At 42.9% G+C, this 24,585-nt stretch overlaps 1 protein-coding gene across 2 annotated transcripts; it reads left to right on the top strand.

Annotated features, from left to right (window-relative positions):
- The first annotated feature begins 1,093 nt into the window (after positions 1–1,093).
- Positions 1,094–23,731, top strand: MAML1 (mastermind like transcriptional coactivator 1). 2 transcript variants are annotated; one of them, XM_069028668.1, is made up of 5 exons: positions 1,094–1,792; positions 10,492–11,889; positions 13,917–14,180; positions 17,090–17,204; positions 19,349–23,731. In XM_069028668.1, exons 1-5 carry the CDS (start codon positions 1,424–1,426, stop codon positions 20,338–20,340), a joined length of 3,138 nt encoding a protein of 1,045 aa, XP_068884769.1. In that variant the 5' UTR covers positions 1,094–1,423; the 3' UTR covers positions 20,341–23,731. The 2 variants fall into 2 exon arrangements, with proteins under 2 accessions (XP_068884769.1, XP_068884768.1); XM_069028667.1 differs by having other exon boundaries at positions 10,489–11,889.
- The last annotated feature ends 854 nt before the right edge of the window (positions 23,732–24,585 follow it).

Genomic DNA, 24,585 nt, shown 5'->3' with positions numbered 1-24,585 from the left:
GTCAGGCTGAATCAAAACAAAACCCGTGGGCTCTGAAACACAAGGCAGAAGTGCTTAGAGCAGTTTTTCTCCTGGAGCTGATGCTTGGTAGGGGCAGTTCATAGATCAGGTTGCATCTAACCAACTAACCCCTGCCGGCAGTGTCCCTGGATGTGATCTACCCTCGCTGGCGCTGCTCAGTACTCAATTGTCACAGCTGGAGGCTGTGACCTCTCCACTGCATTATGAGTGTCTGTTTTTAAGATTGACTCGTGGGCCTGAGGAGGGTTTCTTGCAAGTGCTGACTACTTGTACATGGCCATGGTTTTCTCTTGCTCTTTCCTTACTCCTTCCTCACAAACTCAGCTGTGGCTACGTAGGTGGGGCTTGTGACTGCTCTGCTCATCCCAAACTGATGGTTAATACCCCTCTTCCTTCATGGTTTGTAAAGGGCGTTTTTGGTTGATTGGGTTTTTGTTTTGGTTTTTTTTTTGGTTTTAGTGTTGCTGGACACAACTACTGTGATTTCATGTCCATTTCAAACAGGTACTTGTAGAAGCAACTTGAAAAAAAAAAATGTAAAAACTAATCAATAAAGAAACATAAATCTGTTTGGATTTCTTTGTCTATAATTAGCAAAGCTGGATGAGTTCAGCAGGTTCAGGTGAACCGTGCTTCTCTTCCAGGCTTTTGCCAGGTAAGCTGGCGCTCTGCAGGGCCGAGCCGTGGCTGCAGCGGGCCGGCGGTGCCCGGGCCGCGGGGCGGACACTCGGGCCGGGCCGGGCCGGGCCGGGCTCCGCTCCAGCGCCCGCGGGGCTCCGCCTGCCCCCCTCCCTGTCAATCACCAGTGGCTCCGCCTCCCCGCTCTTCTGATTGGCTGCGTCGTGGCCGCCCGGCCCCTTCCCTACCTGTTCCTTTTAACCGCGCCGAGCACCGCCCCCAGCTCGCCCCCGCCGCTTAATTCGCGCCTCCGCGCCCTTCTATTGGTCGGGAGGGGTGTCGGTCACGGCTCGTGACGCGCCGCGCGCCGTGACGTAGCCCCCCACCCAGGAAGCTCCGCCCATTTATTCTCAACTCGGCTCTGGAGGGGAAAAACAATTTCAAGATGGCGGCGGCGCGGACAACAATGGGGGGCCGGGGGTCCGGGCCGGCCCGCGCCTGAGGGCGGCGGCGGAGGAAGCGCGGCGGGCTCCGCCAGGCCCCGCGGGGCGGGCAGGGCTGAGGGAGAGCGGGGCAGCGTAGCGGCATCGGGTTCGGGGCAGAAGGAGGAAGTGGGGCGGGGGGGAGCGGAGCGGGCGCCGGGCCGGGCGGGGGGAGGACCCGGGGCGATCCCGGCGGGGAGCGCAGGTAAGGCCGACGGGAGGGGCGGCGGAGGCCCCGCCATGGCGGGCGCCGGAGCGAGCAGCCGGTGAGCGGCGGCGGCCGCCCCTTCGCCGCCCGGCCCATGGTGCTGCCCCCCTGCCCCATGGCGGAGTTCGTGGTGCCGCGGCACAGCGCGGTGATGGAGCGGCTCCGCCGGCGCATCGAGCTCTGCCGGCGGCACCACAGCGCCTGCGAGTCCCGCTACCAGGCCGTGTCTCCGGAGCGCCTGGAGCTGGAGCGCCAGCAAACCTTCGCCCTGCACCAGCGCTGCCTGCAGGCCAAGGCCAAGCGGGCCGGCAAGCACCGGCAGCCGCCCCCGGCGCCGCCGCCGCCCGCGCCCCCTCCGCCCGCCGCCGCCGCGGGGAGCGCCGAGAGGAGCGGAGCCAACGGGCTGGACGGTGAGGCGGCGAGCGGAGAGCAGCAGCACGGCCGCAGCAGCGCCCTGATCGCGGTAAGCGCCGCCCGGGGCCGGGTGCTGGGGCCGGGGAGGGACCGGCGGTCGTGCCCGGCTGGTACCGGGACCTCTCGTCTGGAGCTGGATAGGGGAAGGAAAACAAGCTCTCGCGGCTGGTGTGGTGGCCTGCGGTGCGAGGGCTGGGGTTGGGGCTGCTTTGGAGAGTACCCTGTCTGCTCTGTTACAACTTCGCAGCCGATAAGGGCTGTTTTGTTTTCGCTCGTCACCTCTGCGTGCTGGAAGAGTATATAAAAACTGTGGCTGGGGGGGTAGGGTTAGTGGCAGGATTTCTATTGATGCTTAAATAATTCAGAATATTTTGTGAGTTGTATTTCTGGCTGATTCACCTAAAATGCCCCTGCAGAAACTGTCAGAAGGGCATTAATACTGCGGTGCCTTTGGATTTTTGTTTGCTTAAGTCTTTAATTTGGATTTTCAGGGTTTTGTGGAGTCATTTGATAAGGATATGCTTATTACTGAGGGGGAAGTTTTAAGACAAATAACGTGTCTGTTAATTTTGGTACATATTGGAAAGAATTTCAGTGGCAAGGCAGCTGCTTGTTTGCCACTCACTCTAGTGGGTGTGAACACTATGAGAATCCCACTCCACCCATTAAAAACTGGCTTAGCTCAAAATCTTAATGTTTCTCTGGCTTCTCTAGCATTTCTGGTTGTCGGGACATATTCACACAGCCCTGTTTGTATATCAAGATAGCTATTGCTTAACTTATTCTAGTCCCTTTAAATATACTGCTGTGTGCTAATGTGTCAGTAATGTAGGTTAGTAGGATAACCTCTTAAAGGCTGCCTGTCCTAATACCTGCCTGCCTTAAAACCAGGTATTTTTAAATGGTGGCCTGCATGAAAATGATTCAGTACCTCTCTGAGTGTCTTTAAAAGGGGACACTGGATTAGCCTAAGACATCTCCAGGTTAATATATGGAATAAGTCGTATTTTTAAGTTGCTCTGTGTATTTGATTGGGTTAGAAAGGAAGGAGGATATACTTTTCTATGTCTTGGACCTCATTATTGTTATTAAAATAGAATCACGATAGAGCTTATTGTATACTTGAGTGTCCAGGACATGATGTGAAATACTGAAACACCGGGTGTATCAATGTCATCCTTACTGTGACCAGCACTAGGCAGCCTGGGTGCAGTTTGTAGTATTTACAAGATAAACTGAAAGCGTTACTTAACTGAATTACTTCTGTTCTTGCTAATACACCTATGAGACTCGAGGACTTGCTGACGGTTGAGAAGACTGAGGTCCTTGTGACACAGTTAGAGCACTTCAGAGGGCTGCTACAGAAGGGTGCTTGAGGAAGAGAGGAAACCTCGTGCATTCCTGACACTGATTCTGCAAAACTTTACAATTAGCTGTTGTTTAGCAGACTGATCTTGAATCTAAACTTGTGTCAAAACAAAACTTACTCAAACTTGTTTTTTATCATCTAAAGACTTGGTGGGAGATTCTGTTTATTTCCTGCTGGGCTCTCAGGCTTTTTGCATATGGGGCTCTACCCCTTAATAATGTGTATTTTCATTACACTCAGGGCTCTTTAGCATGTCAAATCCTATTGCTTAAACTGCCACCACACGACTTCATATTGATCTTCTAAAAGAAAGATGATTCTAATTCATTGGTGTTGTTTCTCTTAAATCACTTTGGATGTGGATTTGATCTAATTAGCATCCATTATAATGAAGGCTCTCAACAGCAGCAGGTTCTGAAGTGCACTGCACATCTGGGGAAGCCCTTGTACAGGAAGCTGCTGCCAGTGGCCAATTTGCACAACAGAAGAGGGTTTTAGTGTATGAATGACTCTTCCTCGGGCTGGCCTGCTGTTTCCTTCCTAGGATCCATGACTGTGAGCTTAATTGCAGCTGCTGATTCATCACCTCGTTACTGGGGTATAAAGTTGGTTTGCTTAGTAATTCAAGTCTTGGAAAAAAACACAACAACAACACCACTTCTGCTGCTAATTTAATTCCTCTGGCCTAGAAGGTCCCTCTCTAGGTTGGCATTTTACCTCTACCCATCATGTTGCCATTATCAAGACTGAGCATGTGCTTTGAATGGGAAGAACATGAGCTTGATTTCCAATGTTCAATAAAGTTTGGATGAACACCAAAATTATCTTGTGTTAAAACATCCTGAACACATTCCTTTCCAAAGAATGCTGCTAGCTCAGTGCAACATGCATTATATCAGCTGTTGCTGCTGTAACAATCCAGATTTTTCTGTGAATCTGCACATGAATCTACTCTTGGAAATTGGTACTTTGTGTTGAACGTTAGTGAAGCATTTATTTTGGTCCCTGAATGAGAGAGCAGTTAATGTAAAGGTGAAGGCTTCGTGATCTAGCATTGTAGTAGTAGGACATGAAGCTGCATTGCCACAAGTGTGGACAGTGTGGGCACTGCCAGGTGCTGTGCTGCAGAGCACCTTCTGTAAATCCACAGTAGTCACAGGGAACAGGGTGGCACTGCCACTTCCTCTTTAGTGTCTTGTATGATTTGTCACGTGGACAAAATCAGATATTTTCTCTTCCATTAGTCTTTTCTCTGGTTTGGATCCTGAAGTTGGATGGATCTTGCTTACAAGCAGAAGTAAGGAGTAGACTCTTCCTTATTTTCTTACTAAGCAGCTGTAAAATTTGAGCTACGGAAACTGAGAGAATACAGTATTGATACAGAAGTACCTTGGATTATTTGTATGTCATGTAGGCCTGTCCTTCCTTTGAGAAAAACGTTGACAAACCTTCTAGCTTTCTACTTTTAAAAAACTTCTAGACCATTATTTAATGGGAAATCCAAATGTTGACATCTATTTCCCATTTCTGTTGTTTAACATGACACTATTAAGGCTGTGTTCAAAGTAGAAGATACTTGATATTTGGATAATGTGTTTGCTCCGTTAATCTTACATTTTTGAGAAACAAGGAAGCTGGGAAGAGACAGAGCTTGTCTCCTAGAACAATTTTTCTCTGCCAGGTTCTGATACATGAAAGTTCATCTAATAATGCTGTTTAAATTCTCTACAGGAGAAAGATTGGCTTCCTTATATTTCTGTGGTAGACTATAAGGCAGTGTATGGCTGAGCTGAACCAAAGGCATTTCACTGACGTGTGAGTGAGGAGAATGGCAAGATCTGGATTTTCATCTCCACTCCTTGTTTTATGATGTGGTGTCTTGGAAGGAGAGCTGCTCCCTGTTTCTTGCTGGGTTTTTTTCCCCACCTGAGAGCAGTTGTTGTGCAGAGAGCTTGCTTTGTCTAGGAGTGCCACAAAACCACAAACAGTATTTCTGGAATGAGCACTGAAGGTCTAGTCAGTGGCCTGTCTTGAGAATGCTTTGTGTTAAAGCTGAAGAGCAGCATTTATTTGGGAGTGATAGATGTTTTACATTAATATTAGTTAAATTCTAAATTAAGTAAAGGCACCAAGTAAAAAGTTTTAAATGAAATTTAAGTCCAAGGAGAGCAATGCAGTGTTTCTTGCTTGAAAGACCTAAAGTAATAAATTAAGGGGAATAGATTGCCCAGAGTGTACTGACAAGCATTAATGACATTCCTCTAACGAAGGTCAGGCTGGTACTCTAACAGTTCGAAAGACCTCATTTTTGTGTAAGCTGTGGTATAGGGGTGTTAAATTGTGAAATTATGTTTTACCACAAAAATAGCAAATTATTTGCATGTTATTTATATATAGCTATGGTGCAGTGTAGTCTTGCCACCATTGTTTGTTTTTGCTGACAAGTCTGATAGTTTGTTGCCCAACAACTCAGACAGGTTTTTCTTTGTCTCCTTTTAATTCTCTGTGAGGTATTGTTTTATGTTTGAAACATTTCCCTTACCAGATTAGTTAGATATGCAGTGATGCTTCCTAAGTTGTAAGGATCTGGGAGTGACTGAGCTGCTGTGGCTGCTGTTTAAGTTCAAGTGAGGTGGAGGATCTGGCATTGCAGCTGAAGGCACAGGAGTTTTTTTGATTCAGCAGAACAATTCCTGTAGCAGAAGCTGCCCCTTGTGACTAATGCAGGCTTGGGATATTTTTAGACATGCCTATCCACAGCCCTTCTTTGCTCCAGCAGGCAGTCACCCAAATACAAAAGTCTGCTGGAATTAAAGTAAAAATTAAAATGAGTCCAGCAGTTTGGTTCTGACAGCACAGTGGAATGCAGGAACACATTGGGTAATAAAATGCTTTCCTTGCAGGGGGAATGCAACTTTGGAAGCTGTGGGTAGATGCACAGTAAATGGAGAGTTCTTACTATTGTGTGTACTCAAAATGTTATGTTTTCTATCCAAAATTCATACACTACTGTCTGGTATTTGCACTGTTATTCCAGCTTAAGCAGTTGTCATCTTTGTTGCTCCTGTCCTTGGCGAGGCAGGGTAGGAGAATCAGTGTCCATAGAGGACCTACTGTGAACTCTGGTTCATGGGAGCTTATCTGTGCTGCAATACTGCCACTTCCATGGCAGAAAAATGGATGTATTCTGATTTGGTTTCCCCTTCTAGCTGAGAATGCTAGGAGCCTTATTGGAGCTAGTTTTTTATTATGCTTATAGGCTGATATAGCATTTCTTCTTTGAAAATGTCCAGCATTATGTTTCTCTTGCTGGCAGATCAGGACAAGTCTTTATAGACTTAATTCTGATATTGAAATGGTAAACTAATTTGAAGTAAAATACAAAAAATTGAAGCTCTACTGAATCCTGTAAGAATGTTTAAATCTCTATAACAGATGCTTTAAAAAACTAAGTAAGAACATTATACAGAGCCTGAAAGGCACAGTGTGAGTACCAGATTTTTAAGAAGTTTCTTCTCTGTCATGTTCACTAGGTGGTTTGTTTTTTTTAAAATGAAACCTGCATGCAGTTTGTATTTTTATATAGATATATTTACTGTCTTCAGTTACAGGACTCAAAGTACAGCTAAGTAGTGGATTTTTGCAAAAGGACTTTAGCTGACTGTCCTCAGTTTAACAGTCCTGAATGGTAAAGGATTTCTTGCTTTCAAGCAAACAATGTGAACTAAACTTTCATGCTTGTTAAGTTCTAACGCATTGAAATGTCACTGTTTTCAGAAGATTATCTAAATCTAGTTTCAGGTATTGAGTCCACAGAAAAATAGCCAACACCAAACAAACAAACAAACCTGAACAAAAAAACCAACAAAACCAATCAGAACAACTTTGTACCACTGTTTTGGTCAGTGATTCATGCCCCTTCCCACCAAGGCAATAAGAGAGCACTGCCCTGGCCTCTGAAGTTTTGAACTCTGCCAGTGCTAACAGACAAGCAATAGATTGAGCAATTTGAAGCTTTTCTGGATTCTTGTTAGGCTTCAGTAGTAGGTTTTGGACAGCTTTTACAAAGTCAGTCAATTGCCCCTGCAGTGAGACTTCAGTAGGTCTGAGCATCATTGTGGTAAAACTGGTGGGTTTTAGACAGAGATTGAATATATCAAAATGCTTTGTGTGCTGCCTGTTTTCTGCTGGCAGCCTTGTCATTTCCCTGGGTGTGCATCCATCTCTGGCATTGCGGGCCTGTGTCCTTGTCAGTGTGAGAGTTATATGGCCAGAGGCTGCTGTGTTGGACACCTTTTGTTGTCATGGATGGCACCTGGGTTTTGTCACCTTGTGTTCTGTGCATGAGGAATCCACAGCTGGGCATGTGTGCTCCTGCCAAGGAAGTGTTTATGACCACATTGAGGACTGTGTGTTCTGCTCACGTGAATAAAATGCAGCTCAGGTGATGTGACGTGGAGGAGGTGCAGCCTGTGGCCCCTCAGTGGCTCTTTGACAAACTCTGTGTCCTGTCCTGGGCTAAAGGACCGAGGCCTGCTCACATCCCCTGCCTTGCATTGCTCCTACAGTGATATAAATACTTCAAATAAATGCTTTTGGGGTAATATTTTTAGGCATAGCTAGATAGCAGTGATCTCAGAAGTTCATCTTTTGTTGGAAAATTGAATACGCTGAGAAAATGAGAATACAATACTGGATCTGATCTTGTGACAGTGGAAATGATTGGCTCAGTGTTATAAATAAAATTGATTGATTCTGCTTAGGAAACCATGGACAGCGTACCAGAGGACCACTGTGCCTTACAGGATGGTAATGAACAAGAAAATGAAAGCTCAAGGGGTTTTCTTAGTGAGTAGCAAGCTATGCTTTACTTCATCCGTGTGTTGGTTGGTTTTTCCCCTGAGTTTTGGCAGAAGAGAACAGGTTTTTCTTGCCTTGAGAACTCTGTTGGAGCAGCTTGATATGTAGATTGCCTGCAGTCTGACTTGTATCTCACATGCAGCTTGTTATTTTCCCCCTCAGACCAGATTATTTAGATAGACACAGACAAACTGGGAGGAACTTAATCTCCCTTATTTTTTGCCAAAGGAATACAGTTTTAGGTGAAAGGAGGATTTTGTCTCGAGCAACTTACAGTCAAAATGTCTCCAAGGATCAGATATCTGAGTGTTATGACTGTTAAAACCCATAGAGATATGAGAGTTCCTGTGCTGGATATTGGGGGTCTGTATCTTTTTCTAGACTGCAGTGAATGTAGCTCACAAAACTAAATTATTACTTTTATCTAAGTTTTCAGGGAGTGGGTTTTTTCCCTAACTATTTAGAATTAAGGAGGACCCATTCCCAAACTTTGAGTAATTTGACTCATCATATAACCTTGGGCAAGTTACTCATCTACCTTGAGCTTCAGTTTTCCTGGTGGAAGTATTAAGTAAACAGCTGGAAACTTGCTGAAAGCCAAATGTTGTGATGGAGTTGAGCTTCTTTGCTCTCTTTTGTTTTGCCTTTTTGCAAAAAAGTAAATTTCCACTATTTTTTCAAGTTGGTATTTGAAAAGTTCACTAGAGAGCTGCTACTCCAAGCTGAAGACCTAATGTTTAACTTAAGAGATTTCAAGTCCCAGCCTCCTCTCCAAATGTACACCTCACCTCATCCTACTCAGTCTTCTGCTGATCTTGCTACTCCGCTGCTATTTCCATGAGCCATCTCGAAGATCACAGTCTCTGGGGAAGCTGGAGGCTGTCCCACAGATAAAAATAAGACTTAGCTGTTACCTATGCAAGCATTAAACAAATAGTGGGGATTTTTTGCTGTTACCTGTGCAGGAATTAAACAGATGGTCTGAGGTTGTTTTCCCCCAAAGAACAGCTAACTGTAGATCATTAAAAAAAAAACAACTATTAACTGTGAACCAGTCCTTCTGTCTGTAAATCAAAGAACGCTGTTGCCCAGGCAAGTGTGTAAAATTCTTCTGATATTTTATGCTGGCCCTACATACAACCTCTTGCTTGAATGCTGGGATCTTGAGGTTTGCCATTCTTCCTTGGATGAGGCAGCTTTCCCCAGGGGTTAGTGGACTGCCTTATGAAGACTGCAGGTAATATGAAAAGACCCATACTTGTCTTGAGGCTTGTTTAATGAGCTGCTTTCCTGCCATCTGAGAGGGCTGCTGTTCAGCGACCCCATGCCTCAGATGGGTAGCTCTTGGTGGGGATTCCTGTCGTGTGTCTTGCTGAGATGTACCATGGTGTCTCACCCAGGTCGGGAGCTGATGGCAGCTCCCTCTTTAAGTTCCCTGCGCTGTCGGAGCAGTGTCTCTGCCCTACAGGTTTGTCTGCGTTGGTGGAGCGTTCCAGCACCAGCAAAGCTCAAATTCTTTTATAGAATGCACCCGAGGGAAGGAAAAGTTTATAGTCACCTTTGATGTGCGCAGGAATTCTGTTTTCAGATGCTTTTGAGGTCAATAGAAAGAACTTTATATTTGCAAGAATGCTGGCAGGAAGGAGAAGAACGGGGAACAAAGGCGCTCAGGCTGTGGCTGTGAAGCTGCTGCTGTAGCTGCTGGTCGCTTCTAGGTGGCACCACGAGAAAAAGAATCTGTGCCTTCACCATATGTGAGAGGCCAACTGTGGAGCTGCTTGGGGCTCTGGTGGTCAGAGCAGCTGGAAAATACTTCAGGAGAAGGGAGGAAAAGAATGAACTTGCTCTGCTGTAATAGAACTGGCTGAACTCTGAATTGCATTTTCCACAAGTGTGAAGCTATGGTCGCTAAGTGACAAATTGGTTTTGCTTCAGTGCCAAAAGTGTGATTGTTTACAAAATTTATATACACAGTTCTTCTCTAAAAGTTATTATCACAAGAGAATCACTTGTTTTTTCTAAATATTTAAATGTGAGACTGCTTTATAAATATTTAAATGTGAGACTGCTTTATAAAACAGTCTCATGGAACAATTACACAGTGTGTGTACATAGATCAAATAAAATAGGGTTTTTATTCTCATCTAAAATTTGATTCTTAACATTCTTCAATATTTTTTTCATTTTGAATAGGAAAAACCGTAACATACTCCAGTTCATAGCCATTTCTCAACTTTTTGTTGTTGTCAGAGTATATGGCACCTTTAGTTTTGTCTGAAGGAGAGGTCTCTCTTTGAAGTAGTACATGTTTTTTGAAAATTTTCCCTAAGAGGTTATAGTGAGGAAGTCATCTCATGTGCTGACTTGTAAAACAAAATGTTACCAGAACAAAGATACAGTCTTTGATTTTTTTCTGAAGTGTTTTATTCAGAGCTAGACAATGTTCTGGTAAGAGATAAAAATCCAGATTATGTAACATAAAACTACATAAGTAAAATGCTCCTTTTCTTTTTCAGCAGCTCCATGAGACTGTGAAAAGAAAGCTTGACAGTGCTGCTTCCCCTCAGAACGGAGACCAGCAGAATGGCTATGGTGATGTGTTTTCTGTGTCCAAGAAACTGCGTCGTGATGATGGTCTTGGAGTGAGTGGTTCTTCCAATGGAATGCCCCCTGTGTCTCCACTCCATCATCTTGACAAGAAATCTGGCACTGGAGATACCTTACAACTTAATGGGAAACATCCGATGGGGCTTGATGGCATCAACAAGAAGTGTCTTCCAGATTCCAGCCTGCAGATGAATGGAGGTGGTGATGCAGATGACTCATTTCCTCTGAGTTTGAACAAAGAGCTGAAGCAGGAGCCCGTCGATGAGCTTCCCTGTATGAATCCTGTAGCAGGAGGTTCTATATCTCAGAATAATTTGATGCCTGATCTTAACCTAAATGAGCAAGAATGGAAGGAACTTATTGAGGAGCTCAATAGATCAGTGCCCGATGAAGACATGAAGGATCTCTTTAATGACGACTTTGAAGACAAAAAAGATGCAGATTCTTCAAATTCAGCTGCACAGACTCCATTGCCACAAGATATTAACATAAAGACTGAGTTTTCCCCAGCACCCTTTGAACAAGAGCAGCTGGGATCTCCCCAGGTTAGATCCACTTCTTCAGGTTCAGCATTTATTGGTGCTGCTTCTGTACCTGTAAGTGCTGCTTCTACAACAGTTGGTACTTCCCAGGCTCTGTTCCCATCTTCCAGTCAGTCAATGACTGAAAATCCTAATCAGCCCATGATGCAGGCATCAAACCACTCTCAGAACGTCCAGAGGCCTGTGTTGTTACCTGGGAAATGTGCAGGAGGTGCCAAAGAAATGTCTTCTGCTCATCAACTTCAGCAGATTGCTGCCAAGCAGAAGAGAGATCAGATGTTGCAGAACCAGCAACAAGCTTCACAAGTCCACCAAACAAATCAGATGTCTACGTGGCAACAGTCTGGGTCTTCCCATAGTCCACTGGCTGTCCCATATACCATGGAAAATCCCACTAGCCCATCGGTTTATCAGCCAGACTTCAACAATCAGAAACTCATGATGCCTAATTTGGGAAATAAAAGCTCACCGAGAGCTGGAGGCAATTACCATGTGAACATTTTGGGTCATCAGCAAAACAGCTTGAACCAGAACCCTGTGAATAGTCAAGGCTCTATGCTGGACTATGGGAACACCAAACCTCTTTCCCATTACAAAGCAGAGTGTGAGCAGGGGGTGGCAGTGCCTGGGCAGAACAAGACTCCCATGCTGGCGTACCTCCAGCAGCGCCAGCAGCCACCACTATCCCACGTGGGTGATGACCAAAATGGGATGATCCTGTTGAAACCCAAGGCTGGAAACATTGCCTTCCGACTGCCACATGGTCAGGTGAATGTCCTGAATTACCTTTGTTCAGTAGCAGATATAAGGTTGTTGGGTAGGTAAGGCTGGAGTACAGATTCCTTGGTGTAGTTTCAAGTGTTTTCATTGATTTTAAAGAGAAAATTTCTGTATGCAATAAGCTGAGACAAGAATCATAAGGTCTTTTTTTCACTGGGGACAGTTTTTAATACTGGGTTCTAGGTCATGTAACGTGTGATTTCCAGCTTAATATACTTTGTGGGCAACAAATTATGTCATGCTTCACAGAAGCCTCTGCTTAAAAAGATAAATAGATGCTTTGTAAACTTTTGACTAAAATAACTCATATAAAACGGTAGTGTTAAACAGTGTTCTCAAAGAAGCTTTGATTTCTTTACCTTGTCTTTAGTCCCTACTTGTGTCAGAGTTGGCTTACTATAAAAAGACCTACTTTTGCAGAGAAGTGGAAGTGGGGGCTGCATTCCTCATTTCTTGGGTGTTCCTTGGCACCTTTCAGTTCGAAGGATTTTTTTATTGGCTAAGTCTCTGGGCATTGGGGAAACATGGCATAGGAGAGAAATATATCATTAAGAATGAATAATAGTAATGTTTGTTTGCTTGAAGCATATGCTTCAGGTTTTCTTGTAACAGAAAATTCCAGATGGTGCTCCTTTGCCTTGTATATAACTGTTACTACAGATGTGCTGCAGGTGAAAATTTATGTAGTGGGTGGAAGTATAGACTCATTGGGATTCTGTAACATGTACCTGCAATGCACATACGAGAGGGCTTGTTAAAAAAAAGGTATTTGTTACGAGGATTAAAGCTCCTCCAGCAAAAGCTGTTTGAGATCTAACTCTAGTCATATTTCTCTCAACATAACAAAAAACCTGTGAAAAGGCTCTGATTAGTCTGTGATAAAGACCACACCGGTGCACAAATAAAAATTTGAGATCAATGTTTGCTTCATAAAGCACAAAAAAAAAGAATCTCTTTGAAAGCTGGCAGAAGTAACAGTCTAACAGCATTTTGATGGAAGAAAAAGGGTAGAGGTGACTATGTGTGTCACATCTCCCCCTCACTGAAAAACATGAGGGTGACCCTGCATCTACACTGCCACACTTGCACTGAACTAACAGAAATACTGATGAAAGCTTCTGGAGAATTTCTCAAAAACTTGCACACAGAACAACTTAGCACAGCATTCCTTATATTTGGTCCATGATTCCTTATGAAACTGCAAAGTGAGAACCAACAGCCAAACCCATTAGCTGAATTCTTAACTTGAACATAACATTTGTTTGTGCAATTAGAGATGAGGCTGAACTGTGCTTTATAATGATGAAAGCTGTCAAATTTCAAAGGGATTTGCTGGTACTAAGAGGGCAGTATTGGATCTTGAATGATAATTGTTCCATGTTATTTTTGCTTATCTCAAGTTCCAGTCTCAAAAAAAAGCCAAAAAATGCAGACTTAAGAAAAACTAATACTATCAGACTTACCTTTAGTAGTGTTTTTGTCTGTGGAGTATGGTGATGGTTGGGCTGCTGGAAAAATACTTTAAGACCCATTTTGACCAGTGGAAGCCTTCTCCCCTTCACTTGCAAATAGTATATTCTCTGATAGTAAAAGAAAGCAACTTTAGGGTGGGAGACATAAACACTTGCAGTATTAAATGTTGACAGAAGAGGCAGGATTTAAATAAATGTTTCGTATAATGAAAATAGAAAATGTAGTGTTTGAAAAGCTGCTACCAAAGTGAACTGAAGCTGGGGTGTGTGAAGTGCTGTTTGTAACTGCCCGAAAAGGAGCACACAGAGCTATACTCACTGTTTGAGCTGGAGTTTGGGAAGTACTTTGAGACTGAAGTTAGAGCCTCTCTTCCTAAATGTTGTGGAGCTTCTGACCTTAACTCCAAACAGGCAGTTCTATGTCTGGCACTCTATAGATGGGTGTTTGGTTGTCTTCAATTAGCTGAGCTTCCATAAGAAGCTTCACAAGTGAAAAAGTTACTGCATTTCTGTAACTTTTGTCGCTTTTCCTGTGTTCTACAGGATCAGAACCCTGCTCCTACTGTTCCTCGTGTTCCTGTTTCTGTCCCGGGCCCTGGGGTGGGTGCCCAGGCTCCAAACGTCTCCATGGCAGGTAACCACAGCAACCCAGCTTACCAGCAGCAAGCAGCAGTGATGAAGCAACACCAAATGCTGATGGACCAGCAGAAGCAGAGAGAGCAGCAACAAAAGCATCTGCTCATGGAGCAGCAGAAGCAGCAGCAATTCCTAATGGAACAGAGGCAGCAGCATTTGCTGGCAGAACAGGTGAGAGCAGCCAGCTATCTGGCTTTTTAATTTGTGCTGCTTTGGTGCGTAAAATAGCTTCTGATGTTTTAGAATCAGAGAATGGTTTGGTTGGGAAGGACCTCAAAAATCATCTCAGTTCCAACTTCTCTGCCATGGGCAGGGGCACCTTCCACTAGACCAGGTTGCTCCAAGCCCCATCCAACCTGGCATTGAAACATTTCCAGGGATGGGGCAGCCTCAGCTTCTCTGGGCAACCTGTTCCAATGCCTCACCACACTCACAGTAAATAATTTCTTCCTAACACCTGATCTGAACCTAACCTTCTTCAAATAGAGGTCATTCCCCCTTGCCCTATCACTTTTGAGACACCTTCCCCCTCCAGCCTTCTTGTAATCCCCCTTTAGGTACTGAAAAGTGCTCTAAGGTCTCCCTGAATCAGCTGCCCATCAGAAGCTTTAAGAAGGAGATGATACAGTCTCCTCTGAACAGAAAATATATGAAAGCTCATTTTGTGGGGGAAGGTTGTAGTAGAATCTGCAGGACTGTGGAGCTGTGGCTGTGTCAGGTCCTAGCCAATGGCTCTTTTATCACCTGGAGACATCCAGTTAAAATTGAGGTCTCAACAGAGGTGACACAAAAACCCCTTCAGTTCTGGAGCCAGTGTAGACAAAACATAGTAATGTGGTTGGCAGTGTTTGAGTGTGGTAAAGATCTGTTTTTGATATTTGGGTTAAAACAATTTGGACTAAGGGAATACTGTGGGGGAATTATATTATCAAAGACTGAAAGACAGAGAATGCCCAAATCATCAATAAAATCACATTTCTCCATGAGTTATGTGATCTGTGAGCTTAGAGTACTTTTTGGTAAATCAATCAGTCTTTGGTGACTTGTATGTTAGTATCAAATATCAGAGATGAGTAATCATTACTCTCCCAAAATGTTAACAAACAGGTACTCTTTGAGAGCAGGTGGGGAGAAAGGAAATACGGGGTGTGACCTCCTGCTTGTGATTTTGCATGTCTGGTGGATGGTGGTTACTAGAGCTTTGTTAGAGCTCTTAGAGCTGTGGCCCAGTAGGTTTCCTTAGGACAATAATGGACCTAACAGGTGTTAGATATCTCTGAACAGTGGGGCGATGATAAGTAGCATATCTCAAACACAGCATTGAAATATTTTTTTTCCTATCTGTTTGCTTCTGCTTTGCCAGCACATGTTGCTGCAGTAAATATCAGTATTATGAAAATATTTCATTCATGTCCTAGTAATGGTAACTACAACTAACTTCTGTAATTTCCATTTTTGTATAGTGATGCTGGGACTCTGGTCCCGAATAAGGAGCAGCTTTGCTTTGGAGCTGAACAGCTTTAGATACTGCATTTGCCACAGTTATTGGCCCTGTACTGCCCAGTCAAGCTCTAGGTCTTTTTAGCATTCTGATTTGATGTTTATTTCTTTGGATACACATGATACTGGATGCAGTTTTACAAAAAGATTTCTGAACTTGTTGATGTCTACTTTGGAGGAGATTTGTAGTTTCAGGTAGCTTCAGTGCCATTCCTTGCCGCTATAAATTTGTCTTTTCACTTGGTATCCTGCGTATTTTTTACTTTTGTTCCCCAAGCCAGGTTCTGCAGTTCTTGGTTTCTCTCAGAGCTATGGCATCTCTTGTTGGCTTCCGTGGTCAGCCTCTTTCAGGTCTGACTGGTCCTGCAAGCAGCAAGTCCTCTGTCAAGCAGCCTGCCCTCTTCATTCCTGTGCATGTCTCAACAGCTTCGCAGCTGGAGACATTTGGGAAGGGTGGTAGAGATGTGTATCTGCTATTTGTTACATTGCCAGTCTCTTGTTTAAAGTGTCTTTGCCCCAACACTCTTGGAAGGGAATTTCTGTCCCCTCCTGTGCTCTGTGTAACTTTTTGGATAAGTAGGTGGTTGTGCATTGTATTGCTATGGGCCTTTCTCAGAATTTCAGTGTCACTGAAGGTATCTGCGTAAGAAGAGACAGAAATGCTGTGCCTGATACATTTCATGTTGTAAAAGCAGCCTGGTGGCTCTTAAGACTGTCAAGATCTGAGTGTACTATCATTACATCTGCACTCCCCTCAAGATTTTAAATTTCATTTTTCCCTAAAGTTTCCTAGTAGAAAATTCGCTTGGTTTATTTTTCAAATGGTTTGATCATAAATTTCTGTTGAATATGCTTTTAAAGAGGCATGATTATTTTGTGTCATGAGTAGGGTTTGTTTCAGTTGATCAGTGTGTTGTTAAGAAAGTGGTTTGAAACAATAGTTGCAAAACTTGTATGACTTGTATTATGGACTTAGTTCTGCAGTTTTCCATAATCTCGTAGGAAAACCTGTGATATATGATAATATGGATTTGTGTATTTTTTTTCATATTTGCAGACAAGGACTAGAAAATATTTACATGTTCTGTTTTTGTATTTCTGTGTAATATTTTTTATATTTCTGACTTGCACTTTTACTGGTTTCTAAAGAGGCATCTAAAATACATTGGAAATAAAGACCAAAAAAGTAAATGTTATTATTTTTATGCACTCACTTTTGCTCTTTATGTACCTGTACCTCTTTTTGTCTTTAGAGTGTTGCTAAAAGTGACTGTTGATTATGTTACTGATTAGGCAACTAACATCTCAGATTTTCGAAGTTTGAAAGGCTTCAGACATGCACTGCAGTAACTCTTGGTAGTGCATGCTGTTGTCTCTGAGATCCTGGTCTTGTCACTCATCAAATTAACTTGACTGTGTTTGAGCCTTGAGAACAAAGCCTGAAGCGACTTTAGGGCTGCAGAAGCCCCTTTGATTACCAGCTGTGCATAGGAATATGCAGACAGCTTGTTTTTATCCAAGATAGCCCTTGGAAAAAGCTTGATTAGTTTTCAAATTGTCTTGCATTGGACCTTTCTTAGGAGAAACAGCGGCAGCAGCAGGAGCAGCAGCTGCAGCGGCATCTGACACGGCCTCCTCCCCAGTACCAGGATCAACCACAGAATCCATACCAGCAACAGGTTGGACAGTTCACAGGTGAGTAAACATGGCAGTTGAAATAATAGCAGAAAAAATATCAGGAGTAAAAAACAAGGTGTCTTCAAATTTCCTGGATTGGATAGCTTTTAATTAATTTACTACACGTCACTCTGCCTTGAAGGCTCTTAACCTATACTCTGATTGAGTTGCAAATTAACAGCTTCCCTGGCCACAGGTATTTGGGACAACTTAAGCTTCTGTTTCTTAGTGTTGTTTGGGAAATGAGTAAAATTCTTCAGTACCTTTATTGTTCTACAGGCCTTTTTTATACTACTATTTCGTTGTGCAGGTTGGAAATTCTCTCTATCTTTGATATATTAGGATTCAGAGGGTTTTTTTCTGAAGCCTGATGTCACTACTGCCTGTATCTATCACAGGCCCTCATTAAAGAAAAATAAGTGGTGTATTATTTCTCTCATCTCTAGGATGAGTTTAAAAGTCTCTAACGTTCTTTTCCCTGCTACCTTTAAAAGGGAATGCAGTTTGAATTCTCTTCGTTACATGTTAAGTGTCCTTCGTGGGACTTTTTTGTATGAGAAGCAGCTTAGTATGTCTGTAGTGTATTAACTCTGATAAAAAATGTTGTAACTGTTCATCTGGAATAGCTTCAAAAATGTGGAAGAACTAGAAAACAGTAAAAACTCATCTTCTTACTTTAAAAGCTGTTAATTGATGGGGCATCAAGAAGCCACTTGCATTTTTTTCATAAACCTAGAGTACAAGAATAGTGCTAATTCCCTTCGTTTTATTTCCTTACTCTCCATGTTCCTTCAGAAATAAATAATGAAGGGGAAGGATGCAAATGGAAATGTAATACCTTCACCCTGGCAGTGTTCATGCCTGTGCAAGTGTCAAGTGCAGCTACAACTGGGTTTTGTTACTTGACTGAAAGAACCTGATACCAATACAACAGGATTGTGTGCTAACACAGGGAACAGTAGCATCCTTCAAATATTGCACTGAAGTATTTCTTTCTCTTACCACTTTTCTACAGAAAGATAGGCATACTGCTATTAGAAATAGAGTAGGTTTTGCTATAATGGACATTAGTACTATTAAAATTATTCTTTCCATGTAATGATGATTGTAACTATTTTTTGCACCTTAAATCCTGATAGTGTACTATCTTTTCATTGTAAATATTTTTATAGTAAGACTCTTCCCCCACCCATCCATTCCCCCAACACTGATCTTTTAATGATGTGCTTTGTTGATAATTAATTCAATATAATTTGAATTCTATTTGAATTTATTTTTGATAATTTGGTTTTTATTCAAATATAATAATAGTGGAGAGCCAGTACTCCTTAGCTATCATAAAACATGAAAAAATTCTGCAGCTTTTTGTTTTGAAAGTAGAGAAATTGTGTAGGTAGGTTTCCCCTGGTCAGCTGTAACGAGGGTGGAGGGTGTTACATGCAAACTTTACAGAACTGTTCTGCTATTTTTGCTTCAAGTAGGGGGCTCTTTCTTCTACAGGAAGAAACTTTTTAACTCAGAATTTGCAATAACAAAGGACCGTATTTGGTTTACTGAGAAGACATTTTTCCAAATCACCTTGCTTGCTTATCAGCATTGCATATTGACATAGTGAATATTTCACTGTGGAAATCCAAAAGATACTTGACCAAAAATTTCCGAATTAGATAAATAAAAGATATTCCTGGAATTGGGAAAATGCCAAACTGGCAATCCTACAGTTGTCTGATAAGAGATGCACTGTGTATGCATGGAATGACTGACACTGTGTGTATGTGTGTGCAGTTAGAGGTATTTTTTAACAGCTTGGTAAATTGTGCATGCACTTCAAAGTATATGTGGTAACCTTTGTTCACAAAGAAATATCAGAGTCCTGCCTTTAAAGTCAATTTTTTTTTTAATTAATGATACTGAACTCTTAGAAGTGGTATTCAGATTTTTTTAGGATGTTGGCATATCTGTGTTTGAGATCAAGGTGGAGGTGCTAACTGGAGCAACGGCTGACACTCTGTAATTAAACCTCTGCTTTCTGTGTGTTGCTTGCAGAGGTCAGTTTACACTAATGTAGCTGCACCTCCTTTCTGGGTTACTGTGCCTACAAGCCTGGCTTGACTGGATGAACGTGAGGTATTTAATGTACAAAATATTTCTTCGTATTTCAGGGTCATCTTCAGCCATGCCCGGGGTCAGTAATTTAGGACAGTCCAGCTCCGGTAGTCCGCGGATGTTTCCTCAGAGCCAGAACATGATTCAGATGGGACCTGGCCACACTCCTGTTGCTCCACTCCAGTCGGGCTCCAGTCAGCAGGACCGGGGGGTGTCTCAGTACCCCAGCATGCAGAACATGCAGCGTGGGGGGTTGTACAACCTGGCACCTGGCATGACCCAGATGGTTCCCCAGCACGCAGCTCCGAGTGCCAATGGACAGACACCGATGCAGAGACCGGGCAGCTTGGGCCAGGGTGCTGCTGTTCCTGCTGGCTATGGGCAGAACACCTTACCAAACTCAAGTATTTCTCAGCAGCACAATAAAGGTGCACTGAATCCAACCTTATCTAAGCCACAGATGGCAAGAGTACCAGCTGCTATGGGGGCTCAAAATCCATCTTGGCAACACCAAGGTATCCCTAATATTAACAACCAGACACAAGCAAACAGTGGCTTAGGACCATTTACTGCCAACTCCTCTTTCCACATGCAGCAAACACATCTAAAGATGTCCAACCAGCAGTTTGCCCAGGGAATGCCTCAGGTAAGCCTAAGCACCAGCAGGCCCATGACCTCGATGAACGCTGCCGTCTCTGGGCAGATGTTGTCGTCCTCTTTGGGAGCGCAGCCGCGGACAAACCCACCCGCACAGCAGCAGGTACCCTCACAGCAAGTCTTGCCTGGCATGAACCAGACTGTTCCAGACCTGAATGCTTTCAACCAGAACCCAAATCAGCAAATTCCCAACAGAGGAAACCTGCACTGTAGCCAAGGGTACCCTGTGAGGACGACCAGTCAGGAGCTGCCTTTCGCCTACAGCAGCCAGTCAGGCAATAATGGACTTCAGAACTTAAGTGGTGACACAGATCTGATAGACTCTTTGCTGAAAAACAGGACTTCAGAGGAGTGGATGAACGATTTGGATGAGTTGTTAGGAACTCATTAAAATGGGGCTGGGGGCGGGGGTTCTACTTTTTTTAATTATTTCATGAGATATAAACAACTCTTGGACCAAAAAACCTGTGGCATTGAGGAGACTTGCAGGCATTAGAGGTAAATGGTTGGGAAAAAGACTGGAGCTGCTTCTCAGTGAGTGTTGACACGTGGTCACGGCGCACCAAGCAGGTCTGCAGGAGGAGTGTGCTTTGTCTGCGGGCTCTGAGGAGTCGCACACTTGAACAGGTCAAAAAATACTGTGTCCTAGCCAGCCTTCCAGAAATTTCACTTGCAGTGTTCTAAGACTAAATTTTTTTAATTATTTAAAAACAAAACAAAAATTCCACAAAAATAGTGCAGAAAGAACGCAAATAGTTGCACAAATTGTGTTTAGGGCTTAGTCTGCAGCTATTACTTGCAATAATTATTTGCTCCTAGCTTGACATGCTGTTATAGTAGTGTCAATCAAACTTCTGACTTTTTATTTGAGAAGAGGATGTATGCACCTGAGTATGCTTGCAAAATGTTTGGAATTGTTTCTTTTCCCCATTGCTGAAGCATGTGCCTGTACTCTCAGTAAGCAAGTGATATTTCACAGTAAATATTTCTAGATGCTGGTGATAGTTGAGAGAAAGTATTAAAACCTGGCCAGTTAGTCTAGATAGTCATCTTCATAGATTGTAGTCTTTTAAGCTGCAGTTTGCACTCTGTTGTAGAGAGGCACAGTTCCTGGCTTGTACCTTGTTGTGTTTAAAGGGGGAATTTCTTACGGGAGAACTTTTAAACTATAGTAGGTTTAACGTGAATTGTAAAGCCATTTACTTTGCACCTGTTTCTTCATAACTTATTTCCAAAGGTAGTTGTATTTAAATGAAGGCTTTGCTTCATGACAGCTCATCTAGTTTTCTTTGTTGTAAAAAGTAAAACTAACCTTCGAGATCAGTTCATCCCCCGAAGTTAGCAATGAGCACAAGACTTTGTCACTTCAGGATAAAAATGAGGAAAAAAGAATTTGGCTGGGAGGTGGAAAGTCCTTATTAGCAATAATAGCACAGGCAGCCAGGGAGAATACTTGTATCAGGGTTGCTCCAATATGGAAGTCTCCCCCTTTAAATGCTTTGTTTTTTTAGTACTGGGTTACAAGTTTGATAATCTTTCTACAGACTGGTGGATTTACTTTTTTAATATCCCTTGAAGCAGATGCTGGTTCTTCAGCTCAGCCCAAGGAGACCTCTTATCCATATGTTGGGGTTGGTCCCAGAAAGGACAACAAAAACCACAATGGGAACAACAGTCAGTGTTCCGAAGTCCTTACTCTCTACCAAAAAAATCCCTTATCCACCAACAAACCACCTTGCCTTAACGTTTATTTTAAAATGAAAATAAAGTTGAAAGCTTTTGTTTTAAATGCACAAATACCTCTTCCCTTTCTAAATCCACTTTCTTGGAAAACTCCTCTAAACTTTGTAACCAAACCCAGCGTAGTGATTTCAAAGCAATTTCCTTCAACACAGACTGGCTTCTCCAGGAGTTTTCTGCATTGCAGAATTGTGAGAGAGGATTTTTTCCAGAGGGGGTGAAGGGAAGTGAATGATATCATTGGTTTCAAAGAAGGAAAATATTTTACTGTATCTGCAGCTCCTTTATGAGACAATTTGCACTTTTGAAAACTGCTTTTTTAACACTAATACTTTAACCCTTTCCAAATATGCATGGAACATGGTTTGTCCAGCACACTTAGCTAGTGTGGATGAATTCCACTCTGTTGATCAGATTTGCTGTTCTATCATATTGAACTGTTGATGAAAGATGTGCATTGATCAGTGGATCCCACCTTTGAACAGCGGATAAAACTTCACTGAAGCAGGCCTAATCCCTCATAGAGCTTTTGAAAAGATAACATAAAGATTGGTTTTGGATGGGAAGATGAAGGTGTTGGTGACTTTGGTTGTTGACACTTCTGATATTTTCTAGAATAAGTAGTTGAGATGCAAATAATTGATGCTAGCTTTTCTTATACTGGCAATCTAAGAAAAGAGCTAGTGAGCTTGGTTTACTATTAAGTTAAACCAAAAACTGGTCCAAGGTAAGTGTCATTAGAAGAGTATAGATATAAACTAGCAATGGCAGGGGAAGGAGTGTTTGCTGTATTTTTAATTTTAAGGGTTAACTTTGCACCAGTGTGCCTTCCCTTCCTGTTGGGGGTGCTTGGGACCTCAATTTCAAGTGGCATCCTTCCATGTCACTGGTTTTTTTTCCTCCCCCTTACAAACACTTGACAGAAATAACAGGGTGGTAGGATTCAGCTTTTCTTTCTCCCTGTTTAGGTTGTGGTGAAATCTGCTCTGTTTTCCAGTAGATTTTGCACAGACTTTGTTCTGAATAAGTCAAAATATGATCCATCCAGTTGTGATTTCTTAATTGGAGGACAAGAACATCTGCTGTTTGCATTATTACTACCAAAAAGGCAATCCAGTGAAATGTCCAGGAAAACGCAGGTGTGCTCTTTCCTCCACTGTTTCTGGAAGCTAAGGTGGATATTGCTCTGCTTGACCAGAGGGTTTGTTCAGGAAGGTATCTGGGTTTGATGACAGGGCCTTTTCATGGTACTGTTGGAGTAAAATTAAGTGTGATTCTAGACAAACTGGCTTACAGTGCCCATTGGTCTCCATGTGTGAACAGGATCCAACAGCCCTTGGCTCTGGCGTTGGTCCCTGCGCACAGAACGCAGTGGGACCCTTGGGAATGCAGTGCCACTGGAACAAGGTTGGAACAGTTCAATGGAAATGAAAATATGGTTTTGATGTACATGGGTGCATGGGCAGGGCTGGGCTCTGCCCTCATGCCCTGTAACGTGTCACTGTCTGTGTCTGCACTCGGGCTTTCCATTTGCTGCAGCTTCAGAGCAATAAAACCAATCTCCCCTGAACTGAACCCAGCCGGCCGCCCATGGCTTTATTTATAAACTGCGGTTTTGGTTGGGCAGGCAAGGTGAGAGTGTCACTGTGCAACATCCACTGCCTTCCAAAAACCACGATCCAATTGAAAAGGGTGCTCAAAATTTTGTTATACACATTTCCTTTGTGTAAATAAATGTTTACAATTTTATATTAAAGATTTGAATAAGAGTTAGATCTTCTGACTGTATATTTTTTACTTTTTATAGATTTTAAAACTATAATTCTTTATATATGTGTTTGGGGGGTATTATGGTAAGTTTTATGCTTGTAAATGGAGAACAGTTGAATTTGATGCTAACCTTTATGAATTTTTGTCATTGAAATGTATAAAGAGTCCATTAATCCCCTTATTCTTTTACTACAATTACTGGTGCACACCAAAAAGAAATCCTTCACTTCTGTTTTATCATTATAAAATAAATATTTTGCTAGTGTATTAAATATACATGGTGTGACTTTATACATTTGCGTGAGCTGAGCAGAGTTCAGCATTGTCATTCCTAGCGAGGTGGTTCCTTCCCTTCATCCCAGCACACAATTTTTGCTCAGCCTGTTACTAAGGCTCTAATTCTGCTGCTGTGTCTTACCAATTCTTACGGTTTCAGAAAGTCCATTTAAACAGGCCAGAACTGGATAAAAGGGCCTTAGAAAACTTGACTTTGAAAATTAAGCTTTATGCTACTCCCACTTCTTTCAGGCTTTTGTTTTTTTTCTGGAATGCAGTTGTAGGCCTTAAGCTGGGAAATTCAACTGCAGAGGTGGTTGTTAGTAGTGAAAAAGATGTTAATAACTACTGAGACCTCACATGTGCAAACTGTAGAGTTCCAAAAATGTGCCAGTTCCCTCAGAATAACAGCCTTTAAAGGTTCACACTGATTTCCTCAAGACTTGTCTGATGCAGGCACATGGCACACACAGGAATCCAGCTGAGACATGGGACACGTGCTGCAAGCAGGAGCTGATGTTTCTGAACAAGGAACAAAGCACTGGCAGCAATGTGTCTGGATATTTTGGCTTAAGGCTGGTGAAGTCCCATAGCCAGCTTCTGACATTGATGGATCATTCTCCAAGCCTTGGAGCTGCTGTCTTTGTCTAGCTGTATTTGCAGTCCCAGCTCAGCCTCCTGGTTTCCTCACAGCATCCTGACTTACCAGAGTGTATTTTTAGTGTATTCCTACTCTACAAGTTTTGTGTTCTGTTTGGGAGAGGAGGAGACCTGTAACTTCAGAAGCTTATAAAGAACCAAATATAATGATAAGCAGCAGTACCAGCAGTACCAGCTGCTTTTTGCCCAT

This window comes from Aphelocoma coerulescens, chromosome 13 (assembly GCF_041296385.1).
Source record: "Aphelocoma coerulescens isolate FSJ_1873_10779 chromosome 13, UR_Acoe_1.0, whole genome shotgun sequence".
Classification (NCBI taxonomy): Eukaryota; Metazoa; Chordata; class Aves; order Passeriformes; family Corvidae; genus Aphelocoma; species Aphelocoma coerulescens.
This window is presented reverse-complemented; position numbering and strand designations above follow the sequence as displayed.